The 23,908-nt window shown below is 41.2% G+C and overlaps 1 protein-coding gene across 6 annotated transcripts in view; it reads right to left on the bottom strand.

The window, feature by feature from the left end:
* Nucleotides 1-7,343: 7,343 nt before the first annotated feature.
* The window catches only part of gabrg2 (gamma-aminobutyric acid type A receptor subunit gamma2), a gene marked incomplete at both ends in the record, with an annotated part of 200,496 nt that continues 183,931 nt past the window's right edge, over nucleotides 7,344-23,908 (bottom strand). Inside the window, 4 exons of one of the 6 annotated variants that reach the window (XM_083649578.1) lie at nucleotides 7,344-7,622; nucleotides 14,775-14,798; nucleotides 17,648-17,853; nucleotides 22,170-22,322. In XM_083649578.1, the coding sequence (XP_083505704.1) occupies nucleotides 7,344-7,622; nucleotides 14,775-14,798; nucleotides 17,648-17,853; nucleotides 22,170-22,322 (662 nt within the window). Of the gene's footprint in view, nucleotides 7,626-14,774; nucleotides 14,799-17,647; nucleotides 17,854-22,169; nucleotides 22,387-23,908 lie in introns of all 6 variants that reach the window. The other 5 variants (XM_083649579.1, XM_083649581.1, XM_083649580.1 and 2 more) reach the window with 5 other exon arrangements.

The raw sequence follows: 23,908 nt of genomic DNA on the forward strand, positions 1-23,908 counted from the left end.
CGACATATTGGACCCAAAGCACAAACGTAACGTTATACTAATCCTGCACTGGATATATTGGACCCAAAGCACCAAGGTAACATTTTACTAATCATGCACTGGACATATTGGACCCAAAGCACCAATGTAACATTGTACCAATCCTGCACTGGACATATTGGGCCCTATTCTCCCACAGGCCTTCGGCACTAAAACGGGCCTTAACCGCAAAAAAACGTGCCTTGCGCCTGTTTTGGGACGATATCAATATGGCTTTACGCTGCCAAATGCGCTTTAGGCCGAATGGGCGTGGCGCAGTCCCAGAATGGGCCAAAGTGGGCGTGTCGGCCTTAAATCTCGGCGTACTGATATCTTGGCACCTGCCTTAAATTTAGCGCTTTGCGCCTTTGAAAACCAGGCCTATTCACTGCGCCAGTGCACTTGTGCCTCTCCCCTGTCACCCTTCTCTGTCTCTCTCTGAAACCAGGCCTATTCAGTGCGACAGTGCTCTTCTGCCTCTGAGTCACCCTTCTCTCTCTCTCTCTGACTCCCTCGCTCAAACAGACCCAACACATAGCAGCACCCAGCTTCCCATAGGAAATAGCAGTTGTAAGTTTACTGCCTGTGAATGTCCACTCCCAGCATGCAATTGGGTCCTCCATTTCGCTACTAAATAGCACCAAATGAGCCGAAATAGATATAAAAGGTAGATCTAAAATAATGTGTAATGGTAAGACAACCTGCAATTGTCGAACATTTCAATATTGGACCAAATAAAACATGAAATGAAACACCACCCTATGTGAAACATATATGTCCTCTTGAGCCTATATATACCCTGTGTGGATTTAACGTGATTTAGGTAAGTGACAGCGGAACGCGCTTCGGAAGCTTCTACTGTCATCTGCTATACTGTGATGTGCGCTCCAATAACTTCGCCCTACTCCACATTTAGTTTTACAATAAAAACACATTTATGCAATGACTTTACATAATGTAGGGTATATTTATGTGCATCATTCTACCTGCAGCAGGGGAGAGAAAACGATATCTTTCTGGACAAACTTTCACCAATCTAATAGGCTATATTTTTCTAGCTGATGCGTTTAGTACATTATTTTCACTTTGATCTTGCTATAGTGTAGCGTATTTACATGCTTGCAGTATTGAAACTGCAGTTAGATTGGTTTGAGAAGCATAATAATATGGAATAATAGCCTATAATGCAGACAGACAGGCTGGATGAAGGGAGGGGGGGGGGGGGGGGCAGAGCGTTTGGCTTTCGTCTGGTTTTGCGGGATCACTGGAATTGGAGCTAAAAAGGCAAGCGTGCGATTCGTTTATTGCACTTATCCAATGAGCATGACGGTGCATAATTTTACGCCTAAAAGGCGTGGTTGTAATGCTTTGGGCTGCATCTAGCGCCAGCACGACGATATCAAGTGCGCCTTTCCACGCCCACTGCTTTGATCTGCGCCTGCCGCTCGGCCTAGAAACTGCGCCGATGCAACGATAGGGGCCATTGGACCCAAATCACCAAGGTAATGTTATACCAATTCTGCACTGGACATATTGGACCAAAAGCACAGGATTGTACTAATCCTGCACCCCATTTATTTTCTTCTGGTAGGTGCAGGTAGTTCAAATCTTTTTATCCTGTAAATTTTGTTTTTAGGCCATATGTTTTTACGTTCTTGATCCTGTGTTATTTATTACCCTTGGATGTGGTATTTTATGATGTACTTGGTTGTCTTTGCTTTTTTGAAATGTTTCAGCTCTATAGCCCTGTTTTTATGTTTCCTTTATATGTACTGTAATTTATGTTGATTATAACCTGGCTTGTAATTGCTGCCTTCTTGGCCAGATCACATTCACAAAAGAGATCTTGTATCTCAAATGTCTTATCTGGTTAAATAAAGGTAAAAACAAAAACAAAAACAAAAACATAATATTCCATAACATGGCAGAAAACCATTGAAATACAAAAAAATCTGCATACTAATAAATGCAACCATTTTATTGTAAAATTCCACAGCTGTATGCAATTCCCTTATGAAAAGGACTTTTTTTTCAATACATATATAGTATATTATGCGGACCTGAACAGAATTCATCAGTGCCCCCTTTATACAATACTCAAGAAATATACTAGATGGCAACCGACTAACATATCTATGGGAATCAGATGAAATGTCTTTTGTTTTTGGAGTTACCCCGGCTCTGCAATTACAGCATGGTATATTCTTTTGTTTTTCTGCAGTTTGACAAAGTACATAACAATAGAAAATATCTACATGTGCTCTTCACATATAGGTCTCATTTATGGGTCCCAAAAATAAATAAAACCACTTTCTCAAAAATAAGTACAGTGCAAGAAATGTCCATGTCAATGCAGGCAGATGACTGAGGCCAAGTGAAGTAATGCTTCAGTAGTCCCGACTCCTTGAAATATCAATCCATTGTGCGCACATTAGTGATTATCAACACTGTTGAGTTTAACGCCTTCCACAATCAATACATTTATGTTTGCAGTAACAGTAGACTGTTTGAAAATATACAAAACCGTAATAATAGCTTTTATCAATATGTGGGGTGGGGGGGGGGAATGTGTAATTTATGGTTGTTTTTTGCACCATTCTTAAAAGACAAGACATGCTAGACTCTTATTACTATGGGTTTGTAAAGTTACAGTCTGACTGTGCTCCAAACAATACAACATCAGAAAAGTCTACATGTGTGTTTTGCTTTTAGCGGTCTGGTCTAATATTTTAAGTTATGTAAGGACAAATTATATGCTTGAATAAACATAATAAATTACTTTTCCTCGTGCGTTTGGTTCAATACTGTATGACATTTGAATTAAAAAAAGATGGGATGTCAAATGCACCCACAAATAGGTAATTCAAAAGGAAACATCAGTGACAAAAATCTGCTAGTACGGCATTTTCTCCAATAAATCCCCCCCCCCCCCCCCAAAAAAAAACAAAACAAAAAACAAAACGGTGGAATCACAAATGATATTACTATTTTGATATTCTCTATCGCATGTATGAGTTTGGCACTTGACATTTTCTCCCCCTATGCTTTATACTACTAAAACACATTAATCTACATATTGACACATATTTCTTTCAAGATGTGAGAGACAGTATGTGCACACTTAAGACAAGTTCAGATGACTGAAGTGGCAGCTTCAGAGGACCACCATAAAATAGAAAAGGGAAAGAAGAACTCCACAACATATAAGTGCCTGTGGTCAATTCTGATCTTGTTATTGTTCATATGTGGCAGCAATCTTCCGTTGGTGCTTCCAGCCAAGGGCCTTTCGCCTGCCAGCCGGCTGCCATACCAAAGAACTGAACTTTGTTACACCATAAGGGACATTGCTTTAGAGAAACTAATGAAAGCTATTTGGTTTATTAAGAGGTTGAACTGGTTTAATTCATGTTATGTAAAGTATATTAAGTTAAAGTCAAACTCAAATAAAAAATCACTTTTAAATATTTTAGATCACATCCCTGCTCATAGAGTGCACCTATTTAACAATGTATGCCAAAAGTTTCACAAAAATCCAATTTCTTTGGATTTCTACATCAAAATTCAATCATGTTTTCTTCATTTAAAACGCAATCTACAGTGTGCTGACGTCAGCATGTACTATGCAATTACAACCAATAATATCATGACATGACAGCTGTCAATCAATCTTCATGGCTACAAGAAAAGTCCAAGCAGTAATGCTTGCAACATGGCTGCCTTCATGGGCAAACTTTGCTAGCCCATAAATGTTAATACTGTATACGTTAATACACGCAAATACGCCGCATGTAACATAAAAATAAAATGAACGGTAATGTCTTCATTTAATGTGTGCAAAGGACATGTAATTGGCTCATCAACTCACATTTACCGCAGCTTGTGGGTGGCCCGCTTCAAGACCGACAGCCATTCCTCTAGTTCTCTGCTCTGGGGGCTGATGGGCGCAGTTAGCCAGCCAGCGGGCACGCAGTCCACGGCACTGTATTTACATTATATTGTGTTTGTAATAAAGACTGTTATTGAAACATGACCGGTAGGTTTCAGATTTGTGGGGTAAAATACATTATTTAGCGGACTGCTTTCTCCCTCTGCATGGAGGCTGCCTGGGTCCAGACCCTCATCTCGCCTTGCATTCAGTAACTTCAATCCAGACAGGCCCACTTTTCAACGGTCAAACTCCTCCACACGCTATGCCTCGCCTCTCTACCCTGTTTCACTCAGAAATACGTCACAGTGGATGGTAGCACCACATTATAATTGTCGATTATTATACAGTATGTATGTTTTTTCTTTCCTTTCTTGTGTCTGAGCTTGTTCATTTATTTTGTTTGTAAATTGAAAATAAAAAAAATATATAAATATATACAGTATATATATATATAAAAAAAAAGAAATATGTCACGATAAGGAAGTCACATACTGTGCAAATGGTGTTTCAGTTCGACTTTAGGTTTTATCTTTGTTTAATCTGCCAAGGGTCTTGGCTGGTAGCCAGCTCGCAGCCGAATGGCCCAGATGCCAATTGAAGGTTGCTGCATGGGTATAACTGCTACGCCTATCGATTATGGCAAATATCAAGATGAAGATGAACTGAATGGCAGTGGAAAACACGGAAATAAAAATGTCATTGATACTTGCTGAGACAACCAAATGTTCTTTTTTCTTCTTCTTTTTTGTGTGGCTTTTTCTTCTGAAAGCATTTAAGTCTACAATTTAGGAGCTGCACAACAGGTCATATTGCAACTGACTTCTTCAACAGATATAGTTTGACAGGCCTTCGTGACACTAGTGTACATCGATCACAACATAGAAAACACAAGATAAATAAGCTCAAGCTCCATTACTACATCGAACAAAAATGTGTCTTTGATATAAATGACAGTATTCTGTGTTTCTTTTCAGGGGTGATATGAACATAAAATACAATAATTGCTGCCAGTAAAATGAATGAATAAATAAATACATAATCTTAAATGAATAAATCCATAAATAAATAGCCCCTCCCTCCCACAATATCCTACATAGTCAGTCCAGCATTATACAATAAATGTAATAGCCTATAGTGTGACTGTAACAATGTTGAAATTACAAAATATATACCCATTTACAAAAAATCCCAAGGGCTCGACAAGTGTTTCCTTCCCCTTTATAATTTACATACATAAAACACTGTGATTTACAGCTATTCATTTTGAGATAACACTGTCTCCATTTGTTGCATACTGAATGAAGTCTATCAAAACTGAGGGTTATCTTTCATGTGTATATCATACACAACATTCACAATTCTTATGCTCTAGCTGTGTTCTGTTCTCTTCATACAATGATACTGCATTAAAAGCAAACCTAAATGAAAAATAAATAAATAAAATAAAGTTAAATAATGAAAATAACTGAACTTCTGCCCAAACTTCAATCGATTTCGAAAGTCATATCATTCACATTTCCACTGCACCTTTCTTCAAAGAGACAGAAAGAGAGAGAGAGATACATCGATAGTAAGGCTTACACATCTGTTCTGGCCACAAGCAGATGCTTTGAGAGTGGAGCTCTCAAGTTTATTAATATTTCAGCAGTAAGTAGAACGAGCCCCGCTCCACTGCAGGGACTTCAAAGTGCCTCACGCCTGTGTTGCCGTTTGCATTAGAAGCATATACAGTAATTAACATATTCGAAGCATATAATTAACGTATATAATAACGTATTCCTCTATTCGATGATAAATACCAACCTCTGGCAATGCAGCTGCAGTTATCGCAATCTGCTGATGTATAATAAAGGGCAACCCAATTATTATTATTATTATTATCATTATTATGAGAGAATCAAACTTGTTTTTGTACTGTTTCTCCTGCAAAAGCTTGCAATACCAAGATGCAACAGCAGTGTCTCTTTATGTAAATGATTGCTTTTGACAGCAAATGGAGCAGAGGCTGAGAGTCTATACTGTAAGCTTACAGCTGATAGGAGAATGATATAACAGCAGTCTGGACTGATCTTCCTACGTGTAAGGAAATATGATTCCCAACTTAAAAATATAAAATCTGGGCACATTTTCCAATTTTCCTAGGGGGAAAAGGTATAATTAAATCCTGAATGATAATCAATGGTGCTCTTTTTTGTTTTGTTTTCATATAGCCAACAATAGACCATAAACATGTTGATTTTTGACCTGAAAAGCGCATGCAATAAATGTAAACCACTATGTAATAGTAAAATATATACAGTGTCTGTACAGTCGACCACGATAATCTAGCTCTCTGACCACACATGGAAAATGTTTAGTTGTGCTAACCTGTTAGCTGAATAAAACCTATCAAAGTTAATCTCAAAACCATACTCACTGTTGAACATAACTCTATTAAAGTGCTTCAGATTTTTCTTATTCAATACTGTATGTTCAATGGATTTAAACAATATAGCAATAAATAACACTGTATGAGATGAGGACATTAGAATCGTTGATAGGTGTCTGATTAGAATTTTTAGCGTCCCTGCCTCCCCAGACAGAGGGGGAAAAAGCACATCATTTTTGGACCTTTGTTGGGTTAGATTGGTGTTAGGTCAGTGTACAGCAATCAGTTAAGATCTCATTGAGTGGAGAAATTAATGGGAAATTTCAATGGAAAAAGCCACATGTGAAAAGAGGGAATCTACTCAAATCTAAAATCTACTCATGCAAAAGAACAGAAGTGAGATTCCTGCTAACCCCCTAGCACAATCAATGTTTTCACTATACGTCTTCAAACCCATTCATGCCAGTGAGTTATGATGCTACAACTTTTGCAATGCCTGCATAAGAAGACAACTAAAACTGGGAAGAGAGAAATGAAAGAAATAACCACCAATTAGCCTTTTTATTGAATATAAAAAAGCTAATTGGAATAAAAACATTGGGCGTTTCAGTGGGTCCCCCATCATTCAAAATGTCCCTTGCTGGAGCAGCATATAGAGAGCCAAAGTCACGCCCACTCGGACCAAAACGAAAAACGAAAAACGAAAAAAAAAAAAAAAAGCGGATGATAAAAAAAAAATCAACATTCTTTTTTGTTTGAAGTTTGAAGACTGCCGCTCGGGAGATAACATTGTTGATTATTTTTTTAAATCCGCTTTTTTTTTCTTTTTCTTTTTTAAGTTTTGGTCTGCGTGAACTGTCCTATGGTCTCTCCTGATTCTAAATATAGCTGAATCACTTAGTTTGACCAAATAAAACTATTGGAAAATAAATGGCGGGTGAAATCCCTTGGTTCGTATGCCTGACCCGGAAGTGGGCATGACTTTGGCTCTCTATGAACTGTATGATAATGCGGGCTACACAACCCGACCTAGAGATAGAGATAGGAGACCCAGTAGACCAGGTTGAAGAGACCGAACGCGGTGGGGAAGAAAATGCGTGCGTATGAGTCTATCTTGGCGATGCGGATGTGCAACCGGCCGTGTCGCCATGCTCCCGAGCGGCAGTCTTCGAAACAACAGAAGAAGCTGGTGCAGTCCTTCCCGTCCAGACACTCGTAGCCATACTCCTCGTCCCGCTCCTGCATGTGCGTGGCGTTGTTCATCTGGATGGCTGTGGCTGAGCGTGGGCGGATGTCTACCGTGGGTGTCTGCTTTTAACAGGACAAAAATGACAGTTAGCAACCGCAGCCTCCCCTTCCCTCAAGAAGCCACAGTGTTGGGGAAACAACTTTAAAACTGTAGTTTACCAAACTATTACGTCAAAATGAATAGTAGATAACTACATCTTAACTACCCTAAAAACAAAGTTTGCTTGTCAAACTAAAAATACTTTCAAAAAGTAGGAATCTCGTATGTTTACACGGAGGTAGAACTGAACTGACAGTGAGTAGAGTGTAGGTGTGTTTGATTTAGGGACTAAGGCAAGGCCAATCCTCACTCAGGCAGCCCGAAGATGCATTTTAAGGAGAGGATAGGGAGCAATTGTTGAGGTGGAATCAGGAATAATGCTACATTTCTAGGAAAATTAATATTTGATCGCAAACATCTTGGTCACAAACCACAGGTGATTTTAATCAAGTAGCAGGTGATTCTCATTAAAGGACATGGCACCCATAGCCAATCAGCTGTGGCATTGTGCCAGCCTGAGTGGCTGTAGCTCAGGAGCTAGAGCGGGTCGTGACATCCACTAATGGCTTTGGATAAAAGAGGTCGGTGGTTCGATCCCCGCTCCTCCAGTCTGCATGTTGAAGTGTCCTTGGGCAAGATACTGAACCCCAAATTGTTCTCGATGGCTATGCCAGCACCTTGCGTGGCAGCTTGCCGCCTTCGGTGTATGAATGTCTGTGTGAATGGGTGAATGTACCTACTCATTGTAAAGTGCTTTGGATAAAAATGCTGTATAAATGCAGACGTTTTTCCATTTACCATATTGTATGGCAAGAAAAACATCATCAGAATACTATGAATATGCAGTTTGTAATCAACTACCTGAACTACTGTAGTTAACTACTGAAAAAGCTACTGAGATTTGAATGTAGTTAACCTACCACCCAACAAATTGCAGGTAAAGTAGTAATTTAACTACTGTACATGTAGTTAACTACTCCCCAACACTGCCCACAGACATATAACAAGGGACCTCGTTAAGCTGCGATCTTTCCTCTTGCTGTTTTGCTGTTGTTAGTCAGCAAAATGTAATGTCCACCTTAATGGAACTGTCAGGAACTATAAATAGGCCCATAACTAGGCCCATAATTAACGGGATAGCTGACAATGGGTCAGTCCACATGAAACTCACCATGCAAATGACACCTTTGGGTAAAGGCGGGGCTTCTCAGCTGGCTTCTCAGGCAATGCTGAGATGAGATTTTTTGTGTGTGTGTATGGTACAGTTGACTGTGTTGTCTTTATTTAGGCAATTCTATTCGGCTTTTAATTCTGATGCTACTGCTGCTGCAGCACATTTAAAAAAGCTGTGTGAGAGAGAAAACAATGTGGGTCATTTGTTCTAAGCACAGTCTTTTTTATGCCCAGTGACTCAACAAAATGACATCATTTGGATTCTGTATGGATGCTTGGAAGAGTTTTTCTCAAATCAATTCTCGACATGGCTGGCTTACGATGCATCGGGGATCTAAGCTTAGAGATTGTGTTGTGTTAGCAGACATACAGCACACAGCTCAGTGCACTCTCCCTGTCACTAAACAGGTTAAAATCAACTTCCTTTTCCAGCTAAAATAGGACAGTGACATCAGCAAGACTTTGGCTCTGTCACTCTAAAGGGAGACAATTAGTATTCAAATAGTGCGTTTTCATCAGCTTTTATCTGAAAATGCCATGCCACCTTTGCACAAATTGGAATTCCAACTCTTTGGTAGATTAAATGCTTCCTGCCTTTGGCAGAAGTGAACGTTTGCCTGACCTTGCAGATAAACTAGGGTGTCAACCTCAACATTTAGAAATAGACAGTGAGTCTAGCATACTCCAAAGGTCAACATCTAACAATTTGACACCGCGGTTTTCATTTCAAAGAAATTCCGCAATCTGTCATGTACAGTAAGAGGTTTTTGATGTCCTGTCTTAATACTATGAGTGCCATAACTAACTTGGAAATTACCTTAACATTGTAAATGTGATTTACAAGGTATATTTATGCTCATAGTTGTAAGAATATGAGAACACATAAGTTTATTACTATTCGTAGTTTCGCACTTTCATCCCGTGCACTTTAGTTTTTAACGCAACATTATTATGTCCATTTGGCCACATTGTTGTTGTTTCTATTGGCATTTTTTCTACTGTATTCTGTTTTGATGTTGTCTTTTATCATGTACGTTTTTTATGTCATGAGGACTACGGATGCAAATGAGCTCTTAGCTAAATCCGACATATTTACTGTTATATATCATATAGATGACTCTGTATAGGTAACTGTTCATTAATGTGTACTGTCCTGACCAAACAAATAAAGTCAAAGTCAAAGTAAATTCATCAGATGCATTTTTTTTACCTTCCCAAAACCCTCTGACAACACTAAGCTGTAGACTGTTCTTTCTGTGATGTACATGGACATGCTTGCTTCAAATCAAAGTCATTGCTGTTTTGGTTTGAAGATAACATTATTTGTTGGAAGCATGCGTCTGAAACACTTCATTGAGCACAGGGCCGGCCCTATCCATCTGGGGGCCCTAAGCAGGATGGGGCCCCCTCCCAGGGGCGGGGGTTTGGGGACTCCTTACAGAAAATTTGACGTTTTTTGGACTTTTAGCCATATTTAGAGGAATATTTAAAACAAACAAACGTGACGATGATGACGCTCGTTTGTAGCAGTCTCAAGCAAGCGTGTAGAACCCAGCAGCCATAGGGGTTGCCAGGTCAGTTAAACCAGGGCTTCCCAACCTTTTTTGTGCCAAGGACCGGTAGATACATGCAGGACCGGTTGTCAATTTTAATGGTTTTAGTTACATATATATTTACTCACCAGGTGGCGACAAAGGGTAAATAACAGCCTTTTGTGTTGTACTGTATGTAGCCTACAGTATTTATGTTTTTGTTTAAACTACAAACATAAATAAATGTCAACCTATGTTTTAACTACCACACACAACCTATAGTATAGCCTATGTTTATTTATTTATTTTTTGAGGGGGCCCCTGGCAACTCCCGGGGCTCTAGGCAGCTGCTTAGTTCGCATATAGGGCGGGCCGGCCCTGATTGAGCAGTACATCACTCCATTCCCTGCAGCATAACATTTGCCCAGCACTAGTGTACGAGGGTGTTTGTCATCCATTTTGAAAAGGATACATAACCATGAACACAGAAAGCATACGGGTTAGTTTCAACACTTTCTTTGTTCTTATTCAGTGACAGTCTGTTAAGTTAATGAGGGAATAGGCAAAGCAGGTTATGTGACTCGGTTCTCAAAGGGGATTGGTTGCACTAGAGGAAGCACGGTGGAAGCTCAAGCAGAAGGAAACGCAGAGAGCATCCTGCCTGGTCGGTGTTAGAAAAAATAAAAAAGGCAACACAGTGGCATTGGTAACTTTAACTGGCTGAAAGCAGACAACCTCACTGAGTAGACAACAGTTGGAAAAATGCAGGCTTAGCGGATCCCTTAAATATCTGGATTTGAGTTGAAAGTTTGAACATGGTGTTTCCATTGTGTAGATAGATTCAATAGTTTAGGCTCATAATGACGTTATATCTCAAAATCCAGCTGATCCAACCGCCAAAATATTCCTGTGAAACTGTATTTGAAAAGCAGATTATCTTGTCTTAACTTGTGTGCCAGGTTAAATTGAGCTCTTTGCCGGCTCCGGCCCGCCCCGCATGCATTTTGGGTGTTAGCAGATTACTGTGTGTTAATCTGTTGTCTCTAATTAGACTGAACACAGTGCAGGGGTTGTCTGTTTCAGTCTGTTAAGGCTCTGCTGACTCTATGGGAAGCGTCAGGTTTAGATGCCCAACACAGACAGAGGTATTACTGGCAGGAGAAAGGAGAAGAAGAAGATGAGGAAGCTGTTGCAGCGGCTGCTCGTTTACATCTTTTACGGCCATTGTTGGAGTCAAGTCACTAGATCTCAAGTCCCCAGTGTTCGAGTCCGAGTCACCAAAGAAGAGTCCCAGTCTGAGTCTGAGTCTGAGTCCGAGTCCAGAGTTACACATGTAGCTGTCTGCCCTTGCACAAAATTGAATAATGTCACAGTATTAATATATCTATCTATCAATATCTTATTCCAAATTATTAGGGCAAATTACAAAATAAATACTTGAACGACCGTACCGTGGATATATGCCTCCGCCAACAAGTGAGCACTCGACATGGATGTCTGTCCATACTTTGACGTTTGAGCCAAATGTGAAGAAATTTCATCAAGGCGTTCCTGAGATATCACGTTAACGAGCATGAAACGAGCGGTCGTGATGTCACAGTAACCTTGAAATTTGCCCACCAAAATCTAATCAATTAATCCGAGTCCAAGTGGAAGTTTGAGGCAAATTGGAAGAAATTCCGTCATGGCGTTCTTGAGATACTGCGTTAACAAGCTTGAAAATGGCGTTTGTGAGGTCACAGTGACCTCACAATGAATGTCACAGTTAACCTTTGTCGTTTGACCACCAAAATCGAATTAGTTCATCCTTGAGTCCAAGTGGACGTTTGAGGCAAATTCTAAGAAATTCCATCAAGACATTGGCTGGGTTTCCCAAAAGCTTCTTAACGCTAAGAAGCTAATTTAACCCTTCTTAAGGCCCCCTTAAAGGAGAATTTCGTTTTTTTACACCACAGTCCTCATTTCCAGCTTAAAATATGATGTTTTCTACCCACAAATACTTTTGGGTTCATTCGGATCCCCACAGAAGATTTGTCGCACCAAGTACACTCCTCAAACACTCAAACAGGCTAGAACGAGAGCCTGCGGGGCATGCTGCACACGCTCTGTAAATGACACTTTTTCGGTCACATCGCGGTTCATTCTGGTTGTAAATATAATTATTTCGCTAATAGCTAGAAGCTAAGCTAACACCAACACAACAGTCAACATTGATCTGCCCCGGATGGGGTTACATGGTGCTCATCTTCTTCTGTGGTTTCTCTTCTTACCACACTTCTTCAGAGAAACCACAGAAGAAGAAGATAAGCACTGTAACCCCATCCGGGGCAGATCGGAGCCGACTCTTTTGTTGTTGTTAGCTTAGCTTCTAGCTATTAGCTAAATAATTATATTTACAACCAGAATGAACCGCGATGTGACCGAAAAAGTGTCATTTACAGAGCGTGTGCAGCATGCCCTGCAGGCTCTCGTTCTAACCTGTTTGAGTGTTTGAGGAGTGTACTCGGTGCGACAAATCTTCTGTGGGGATCCGAATGAACCCAAAAGTATTTGTGGGTAGAAAACATCATATTTTAAGCTGGAAATGAGGACCGTGGTGTAAAAAACCGAAATTCTCCTTTAAGAAGCAAACGTGTTTCCCAGTTGCTTCTTTACGAAGGCATGCGTTTCCCAAAAGCTTCTTAGCGCTAAGAAGCTTCTTTGACCCTTCTTAAGGCTCCCGTAAGAAGCCAACGAAGCCAACGCATTTCCCGATTGCTTCTTAGCCCAAAATGATCTTCCGTTAAGAATGCTGCGTTTCCCAAAAGCTTCTTAGCGCTAAGATGATCTTTTGTTAAGAAGGTTTTGTAAGAAGGGTCTGGGGCATTCTTAACACCTTCTTAATGACAAAACACTGGCAGATCCAGCTGCGTCAGGCAAAAGGAGATACTTGTGTCCACTGTTCCTCTTGTGTTTTTCCCTTTTTCCTTTCTTTCATGCACCCTTTAGTGTTTAAAATTGGGGAACACTTGAAAATCTCCCCTCTATGTATGGTTACTTGTGTTTTAAATGTTTCACCGTAGGCTATATTCCTCTAATCAGAATGGATTCCTTTATAATAAGAATGTTGTGGATTTATATAGCACCTTTCACAGAACCCAAGGTCGCTTAAATTCTGTAGTGTTTCTCGCAATTTTGTTGTATGCTGTGTATATAAAGCAATTTCAACTGCAGTCCATGTCTGAAATAAATAATGTTTAATAGAAGAAGTTCTTGTTTAACATGACCACGATTATTATTATTGTTATTCTACAACAGTGTTTCTCAACCACTGGGTCGTGGCCCACTGGTGGGCTCAGAGTGCCATCTAATGGGCCGCAGAGGACCTCTCACATCGAGATGGTGGACAGCTCCAGTTAAGATGCTTCTTAAGAGCCTTCTCTTTTATTTTTTCTTCTCTTCTGTTAAGAAGGCGTTTGGGAAACACTTCTTTGGAGCCTTCTTAACTCCTTAAGAAGCGTCTTAACTCTTAAGAAGCTTCTTTGTTGGGAAACTCAGCCATTCCTGAGATATCGCGTTAATGAGCTTGAAAATGGCGTTCGAGAGGTCACAGTGACCTTTACCTTTGACCTTTGATCACCAAAATCAAATCAGTTCATCCTTGCATCCAAGTCGACGTTTGAACCAAATTTGAAGAAATTCCGTGAAGCCGTTCCTGAGATACGGCGTTAACAAACTTGGGAATGGCGTTTGTGAGGTCACAGTGACCTTGAACTTTGACCTTTGTCCACCAAAATCTAATCAGTTCATCCTTGAGTCCAAGTCAACATTTGAGGCAAATTCAAAGAAATTCCGTCAAGTTGTTCCTCAAATATCGCTTTAACGAACATCGGACGGACAGACGGACGGACGGACGGACAACCCGAATCCATAATGCCTCCGGCCTCGCTATCGCTGGCGGAGGCATAAAAAAACTTTTTCAATTAATCTTTTCAATTAACAAGTCTGAGTCCTTATCTCCAACTTCCGAGTCCGGATACATGAATGCTCGAAACCTAGTCCAAGCCTGAGTTATCAGTGCTCAAAGTGTAAGTTGAGTCACGAGTTGAATCAACTCAGACTCGACTACAACACTGTTTATGACAACAGCAGAGAGTGAGACAGGACAGAGGGAGCCAGAGAGAATCGCCTGTGCAAATACATTCCTCTGGACATGGGAGTTGTGGGAAGCGTATTTACAATTTAAAAAACTGCATAAGTACGTCTGGCTGGCTGCCTCCGCACTGTGCACTGCAGGGAGACCCCTTTTTAATGTTATTTCTCATTCCTACTTCGCAACTGAGGGAGGGGGTAGAGTAAGAATACAGCAAGATAGAGAGAGAATGCAGAGAGGCGTATCTGAAAGCAGTGAGGTGCTGGGGGCTCAGCAGACACATGCAGTCAGTAGAGGGCAGTAGAGGGGGACGCAGACACACACAGGCAATATACCTTTGAGGAAAAGAGCCGGAGCAGCTTTTGTCCAGACATGAAACAAAGAATATGTGGAGTTGAAAGAGAGTAACAGAAAAGATAGAATACATGTAAGAAAAGAAAAGACAAAGAAAGAAAGAAACAGACAGACAGAATGTCAAGAGAATGTCAAAGAAATAACAGGTAATATACTGTCTATAACTCAAAACGGAAAGAGAAGAAATATACTGCAGTGTAGAGAGACAAACATGTTACAAACAGACAGGGGGGGTGCATGGTAGGATATATCTCACATGCTGCTTAAACCAGGATCACACATTGGAAAATCTATAGCTGACGAAGTTACAAAAAACAGTTATGTCCTCAATACACTTTTTTTTTTTTAGAAAGTGGCTACTTTACATCAGTAGGAAATGGTGACATTCATTTTAGTTATGGCATGATTTCTACTAAAAATACCTAGAGAGATAGATACAGTAAGATATATCTCACTGAATCATCTGAACAATGATGCATTACCTTTTCTCATTAAAGGGATACACCAACATTTTGAGAGTTTATGCCATTTGCCATATTGTTGATATTAAAACTAGAACATACATGGCTTTATTTTCAATCTGCATGCAGTACAAACTGTGGTAGAGCCCTCACTGCTAATAGCGTAGCGCTACAATGCAGTCTATGGGATTTTTGCCTAATCCTGTTCAGTTGCCCAAAATGCACATTCCAACAGCGCCAAAAACACTCACATGTATGTTGTGACTCATGTACTCACGTGATGAAATAATAATCCAAAATTACATTGAACGGTCATTTTTGCGCATGCGGGCTTTACTCATGACTGCACAGAGTGCATGCGCCTCATGGCAAACCAGAAAGTAACTTTGGTTATACTCCTGTTAGTTTGGTTACTCTTTGTTTAGGCCTCGGTGTGTGTATTTACTATGAAAATGACCATTTAACCTAATTTTGGATTATGATTTCATCACGTGGTGAGTACACAAGTCACAACATGTACATATGAGTGTTTTTGGCGCTGTTGGAATGTGCATTTTGGGCAACTGAACGGGAGTAGGCAAAAAATCCCATAGACTGCCATTGTAGTGCTACGCTATTACCAATGAGGGCTCTACCACAGTTTGTTGCACGCAGATTGAAAATAAAGCCATGTTCTAGTTTTAATATCAGCAATATGGCAAATGGCCTAAACTCTCAAAATGTTGGCGTATCCCTTTAAGGGGTAAGCATCCTGGAAAGAAAAACACAATTTAAGAATCTCATGTATCAAGCCTTGCAAATTTATCAGCTCCAGTATGCTTAAATTAACAGGCTGATTATATTATCATTTGTTGATATGGAACTCAAACAGCTTATAGAAAATTAAAGGGACTTCTGGACCCCCCCCCCCCCCCCCCCCCCCCGATTTCCTATTATTTTCATATTAAATGTATATTTAACTATTCATGAGGATCAAAAGGATTTCAGTCAAATGACCCATTTCCCCATCTCATGTCCCCTTCCTGCGTCTTGGCAGGCCACGGAGAGAACCTGGAAAAGCCCCTCTGAGATTACACCTCCCACTTCTTTATTCATTCATTCATCCGAGACAGCTACTTTAGACCCTGCAGCAAAACCTCAGTTACAGAGGCTGAAACTGGAGCACCCCACTTACCCCTAAGTTCCAGTTGAATAGTTCAGTTAGTTGACAATCCTTTAAAAAGTACCATAACTTGGCTGTCCCAGTCATTTCTCCACCCCCTCTGCCGATCTGGGGAGGGTGTAGACTCTTACATGCCTCCTCCGATACATGGGTAGTCACCAGCCGCTTCTTTTCACCTGACAGTGAGGAGTTTCAGCGGGAGGACATGTGCGGAGGAACACATTATTCCCCCAGTTCCCCTCAATGCTGAACAGGCCAGAGGAGGCGCTAATGCAGCAACCAGGGCACACGCAGACAGCCGCACACACGTCAATTGTGTCCGTAGGAACACCCGGCCAAGCCGGGGCGTGAACCTGCGGCCCTTGTGTTGGTAAGGGAGGGAATAAAGTGCTACACCACTCGGGTCGGGTGCCCCGTAACTTATTTTTATTTAGCACTATATGTGTAAGACAATAAGTTATTTTTTTCCCGAGTGGTAGACTTGGACTACTTTTCAAGCCAAACTCTTCAAATCTGGAACCACATGCTGGCTCTAGCCAATTAGGATAAAATGTTCCTGTTCTAGTCTTGCTGTGCAGGGTAAACTGAGAAGAGGGAGAGAGATCATGGAGCTTCAGCCTCGCTCCAACCATGATGTGTGGGATTTGACGCTCCTATAAGACCAACTCTCTCGTCATGTGATACGGGTCTAAATTACAACTGTGACAGATGTGTGTCGGATTAAGGACAGGTTCGAGCCGACGGCTTCGCCCATTCAGTAACATCTCTCGGAAGATGCTCCCTTAGGGATGCTGAGCACTGTAGTATAGCTTTGCCTAGGGGCTTATCCCTATACTGTAATACAGAATGGGGGGGGGCAGAGAGAGAGAGAGAGAGAGACAGATAGCCAGACAGACAGACAGAGATGGGGGAGGGGCTGCGTAGGGATAAATTCAAGTGTTTAAATCCGTGACCCTTCACCCAAATACTGTAAAAAAGCATATTGCTCATTCAAATATAGGGCACTGAAGTTCATCAAGCAGTTTTCAGGTGCATTATTTTAATATTCTACCCCATAACATTTCCCCATAACAAACTGTCACAGTAAGAAAAATAATTGTGTTATGTGTTGCTATGTTGTCAAAGTGAAGACCCTCCCTTCGCCAAAAATGTAAACCTTGTACTAATATTGAGTAATATATAAAAACAAAACAAAATAGAGCTTTCCAGTTAGTTTTAGCGGGACGCTCACCGGGTTTTTCTTCTTCTTGTCCTTTTTCGCACTGGGCTTCCTGTTGCTGACAAAGTAGTGCAGTGTGCCGTACTCTATCAGCGCGGCGAAGACAAAGATGAAGCAGACAGAGACAAACAGGTCCATGGCCGTCACATAGGAGACTTTGGGAAGAGACTTCCTGGCGATGGTACTCAGCGTGGTCATGGTCAGCACAGTGGTGATGCCTGGGAGCGGGATCAGAAACAACAGAAAATGATGTTTGTGTTATAGCAACAAAAGGATGTTTATGTTTCTGAAAATAAAAGCCTCTGCAATATGTCTTAAAGATGATCTTATGCAGTGTGTCATTTCTTTAATTTTTATGTTCCACATTCTCTTGCATCTAAATGCTCTAATTTGGGTTATTTTAATGTTCAATACACGATAATATCTACAGTACATCACACTTTCTTCATGATCTGATGTGTCCATTTCAGGGCAATTTTGAATACACAGATGGAGCAGAGGTCAAGTGCCTATTTAACGCTAGGGCTGGGTATTGGCAAGGATCTCACGATACGATACGTATCACGATACTTGGGTCACGATACGATTGTATCACGATATATTGCGATGCGATATATATTGCGATATTCTACAGAATTTACTCAAAATTAAATAATAGAGCTAAAGATACAACACACTGTGTACCACCCAGGTAGTGTAATAATATGTACATCACTTTATACTGATAAGTTAGTGGACAAATTTTGTCAAAACTACTGAGTGTTGAGTGTTACTGAACGCATCGATATGGGAAATATCGATACAGTATCGATTAGGGGTGGGAATCACCAGATGCAGAGGCCTGGCATGGCATGGCCTGCAAAAAAACAACAACAATATATACATATATATATATATATATTTTTTTTTATCGCGATACTTGGCGTCCAAGTATCGATACAGTATCGGGAAATAAAATATCGCGATATATTGCCGTATCGATTATATTGCCCAGCCCTACTTAACGCATGCTTAAATTCTGGAGAAAGTTGCAAATGGCAGAAGGCATCAAAGCCAAAAAAGAGAATTGTCACAATGCAAACTTTAAAGATAGCTTAAAAAGAAATAATGATGATACACATGTATTATTTTACATTTATACATCAACATTTATAAATAAGCTGCTTTTGTAACTAAACCCATGATTATTTCCCAATCTAGTTTAGAAATGGTGTCAGGTTGAGGATATTAATGTTAGTTTACAAGTACACAGCTGAACCTTTATGCAGATTATCCATAAAAGGGCCAGATTCACAGAAACTGCAAAAAAAAACTTGAAAACTTGAAATAATGTCGGCTTCTCGCTGCCCAAAGACGGACCAATTGGACGCTTCAAGGATTAGCAAAGAGACAAAACGATTAGAAACGTGGAGAAACAGTCTGTTTTATTGCAAACTCTTACAGCCCGTTCACACCATACGCCGAAGCAACGCTCAACCTACGCTGAACCCACAAGTTTCATTTCGGTGTCCTTGTTAACAGGCGAAGCGGTTCACGCAGCCGCACGCGTGCCTTGCTCAACACACGCTCAAGCGATCGCGCAGGATTCAGTCCCATTTTCCAAGCGTGACGTGTGAAGCGTGAAGCTGACAGGCATGAAGTCAATGGGAGTAGTGGGTGGGTTCAAGGCGTGCCAAGCGAGGCGCTGAGGAAAAGAGAAGGCTTCTTGTGTGACTGGTTAGGCATCAGCTCAGCTTGAGCCTGCCTCAAGCTTCAGTTCTGCTTATGTTAAGCTCCAAGTGTGAACAAAGGCTTAGTTGTTAGTGTCTGACATACTGTATTACTGTCCCCTTGATCCATATACTTTCCTGGTTTTTCTCGGCTGACATACTAAAATCTCCATATCCACCATCTGGTCATCATCTCTCTCTCTCTCCCATCTCGTTGTCTTACTCCGTCTCACATGATGAAGTGGATGGAGGCGGGGTGATGGCACATGACGAGGAAATGTGTTGATAAGCACACTGACAGGACAGATTAGCACTAACATCCGCCGCATCACAACCCCCAAGCACCAACAAACAGACCACTGCTCATCAAGCAACCAACCAAGCAGACGGTCATCCTTCCATCAAATAGAGCATGAGGGAACTTATCTGGCTAGCCCATACAGTATATACGAGCCGATTTATGGCCAAGTTGAATGTGGAATGAGAGACATCAATGTGCTTCAATATTAACGTTGTGGCATTGTGAGTGATTTTGATACAGTATTTTGCTGGATGGGTGTCGATGGATTAGGAATTATGTCACAAGCATTAATCCCCTTCCTAGCAAACTGGCTGCATGTTCCTCCCCCGGGATCTTTCAAAGAGGAAATTAAGATATTTGATAGTTGGTACAAATTTAGCAGGCAATTAATAGTGTTAATATTTCGAATGAAAATCATGTTGCAACCGCAGGAACACAAGATGGCTTCACCTCCAATTGAAGACCATAAAAAAGAGGGATTAATAGCTGACAAAGCAATGATGTGGGTAAACGTTGAAGAAGGAGCCCTGCCTGTAAAGCTGCTTGGTTTACATTCAGCGATGCTCGCTAATGATGGCATCACGCGGACATCAGGTCAGGGTTTAAAGCCTTGAGGGCCGAGGGGAAGCTGACTCAGGAATATGTAACTGCATCACGAGTGAACGCCGCATCTTCTGAGGATGTCCTTGGGATACCAAGGGGCGAGTTCAAACGCTGACAGATTTCCTCAAATTCCTCACATTTGCCCCCCGTTTTTTCATTCCTCGCCCCTTTTTTGGACACCTGCATTATTATTGTGCTGAGGCTGCATCTCTGCATCTTTCCCTTCTCTATTGCATAATTAATGCCTCGTTAAGGCATGCATTAAAACATATGTGGCGGGATAGACTCTTCTAATCAAGATATGACTAGATTGCTTAGCAGCTGCCCTGTCTCTGAGGAGAAACAGGGCAGGGGATAGGAGGAAAGGATAAGATGAATTTAAGTGTTTTTCAATATGAGATTCTGACCACCTCACTGTGGGAAGTAATTAAGGACCGGGCGGCTAACCTCTCTGGTACTGTACTGTATGATTACAGCAGAAGAAGCAGCGGAAGAAGAAGTAGTAGTGGAGAAGTAGAGTTGAGGAAGCTCAGATCCTTCAATGTGTGCAGCAAGATGCTGCAGATCTTTTACCAGTCTGTTGTGGCAAGTGTGATTCTCTTTGCAGCCACCTGTTGGGGCAGCAGCATCAGAGCCGGCAACTCTAAGAAACTGAACAAACTGATAAAGAGAGCTGGCTCTGTGCTGGGGACCACTCTGGAGACCCTGGAGGTGGTTGTGGAGAGAAGAATGACACACCCCCTACACAACCTACTGGCTGGACAACAGAGTGATTTCAGTCAGCTCCCCTGCAGTAAAGACCGTTACAAGTATTGTCTTCCCACCGCCATAACAATAACTCCCATACATGCAGAGAAAGGAGACTCCCCTCCCTACCTCTTCCCTCCCCTTCTATGAAGACAATTCAATTCACATTGCAAATACACATTAATTGCAAGCTTATACATTTTTTTGGCCACATAATTGCACATTAATTTTTGCACCTATAGTACCTCATTGTGTGTTTTTGTTATGTTATGTTATGTTGTGTTCTTTGTCATTGATAATTTCCCTCCAGGGATAAATAAAGTGATAATAATAGCAATAACAACAACAACAACACAACAACAATATATCTAATGAAGGCAGAACCATCTGTCTGTCTGTGTGATGGAGTGCAGTGCAGAATTTTGTGAAATTCGAACACACGCATAGTCATAGCGTTTATCTCGAGAGCCGTTCGTCTAATCGACTTCAAATCTGGCGGGTGGCGGGAATTTCATTAAATTCTGACACGTGCATAGTCATAGCGCCACCTACTGGGAACACGAAAAGCGGTTTATCTCCATTCGTCCGATCGACTTCAAACTGGTGGGGGGGGGGGGGGGGTTGCACTGCTGGGAACCCGGTAGAGTGCTGTGCTGAATTCCTTGCAATTTGGAGACACGCATAGTCATAGCACCACCTACTGGCAACACAGTCCGATCGACTTCAAACTTTGCATGTGCACTGCTGGGGACCTGAGAAAGTGCAATGTCGAATTGCATTTGTTAATTAATTAATTTAAATAAATAAATAAATAAATAAATAAATAAATAAATAAATAAATAAATAAATAAATAAATAATAAATAAATAAATAAATAAATAAATAAATAAATAAATGATTTGTTCATTCATTCAGGTCACTTCTACTTTCTACCATTTTGGATTAGATTTTAATTTGATTGCATGCCATTTCGTCATTTGTATTACCTGATAATCACTTTGTGACTGAATGTGAGAAACCACATACAGTAGTGTTATTGTAAGTCGCTTTGGATAAAAGCGTCTGCCAAATGACGTAATGTAATGTAATGGAGAAGCCGACCTTTACTACAACTGGTCAAAATCCTTCTATCAGACATGAGGCCATGATGAAACCATGTATCTATTCGTTTGACCTAAAGATGTCCTGGCAGGTACAGCATCCTTGTTGATCCAGAAGGAGACCCAGGACAGGACAACAATCAGGGTGCAGGGGATGTAGGTCTGAATGGTGAAGTAGCCCATTCTCCTGCTCAGGTCAAAGAAGACCGTCAGCACCACATAGTCTCCTGGATAGAGAGAAAGCCGGAGAGGGTGGAGGGGGAGAGAAAGGCCATTCAAATAAAGTATAGTCTGGAGATGTACGTTTACATGAGGGATCAAAATCACTTCCATAGACAACTGCAATGAATCTTAAAGAATACATCTGGGTCACTTTGGTACAGAGACATATTGACAGTGTAGAGATGCGCTGTACATAGATTAGCACACGTATCAGTACATATCACAATGTATTTAATATTAGTCAGGTTAGAGAAGGCTGTCAGCATAAAGAAATTGTCACACAGAAAATTACCAACAGCATCCGATATATTTTAGGAAAAATGGGAGGGAGGACATCTGTAAAGCACATGTGTAAAGCACACGTGCACTGCAACATGCAAAGTCTCTGCGGTAATGAGTGAATACAAATAGAAAAGGAGCGGTTGATGGGACTGATTACCCCCCTTCCCCGGACACACACACACACACACCCACACACACACACACACACACACACACGCACGCACGCACGCACGCAGGCACACACACTCCTGCCAGTAGTTTACTGGAGCATTAAAGGGCATGGTACAGGTTGAATATATAAAGTTGCCGTATATATATATATATATATATATATACAGTATATATATATATATATATATATATATACCATAATTCTTCCAATAAGGGCCCGGGCGCTTATGCTAAATCAACTTGGACCCCAGGCGGTAAAAAGAAGACAGGCGGCAATTAGAGTCAGACGGTTATTTTTATTTTCACAGAATTGAGCCAGGCGATTATAATTCTTTTAACAAAAATGCAAAAATGCAGACAAATGTAGACATTCAAATGCTGTAGGCAGTGAGGCTAGGCTATACACGCAGTTAAAACCACGGTAGTAGTGCAACATACTTAGTAGGCACACTGTGCTGCAGCAGCATAAACTGCAGTAGTAGTGCAACATACTTAGTAGGCACACTGTGCTGCAGCAGCATCCCGTGGCGGCGGGCGGCCGACAGCGCTTTGACGAGATCGAAATAGCAAAGCACACATTTCTGGGCAAGTTCTTTTTAAAACGTAACGATGGTGCAAGTAGGCTACTTCAGCCGAGGCCAGAAAGACGACAGAAAAGTGTCACGCTCCTGCTACTCCTGAAGAAGAAGAAACAGAAGAAACACTGCGGCCGCCGCTGCCAAATGCAAAAAAAGACAAAAGATTTGACCCAGAATGGCAGGAGAAGTTCCCATGGGTTAGACTGAAAATGTGGATGTAAAAGATAAAGGGCCCTATCGTTGCAATCGGCGTAGAAACTGCGTTTAAGGCCTAGCGCTAGGCCGCCTAGCGCAGTAAGTGGGTGTGGACCAGCGCACTCGCTATCTTGGTATCGGCGCAACACGCAGCCTCAACCATTATAACCACGCCTTTTAAGCGTAAAATTATGCATAGTCCGCTCATTGGAGAATTGCAGTAAAGAGTCACACGCTTGCCTTTTAAGCTCCAATTCCTGGACAAATCCGGTAAAACCAGACAAAGCCAAGCGCTCTGCCCCCCCCCTCCCTTCAGCCAGTCTGTCTGTCTCCATATATAGGCTTATTCCACATTATTATGCTTC

Source organism: Poromitra crassiceps (genome assembly GCF_964638095.1).
Source record: "Poromitra crassiceps genome assembly, chromosome: 1".
Lineage (NCBI taxonomy): Eukaryota > Metazoa > Chordata > Actinopteri > Beryciformes > Melamphaidae > Poromitra > Poromitra crassiceps.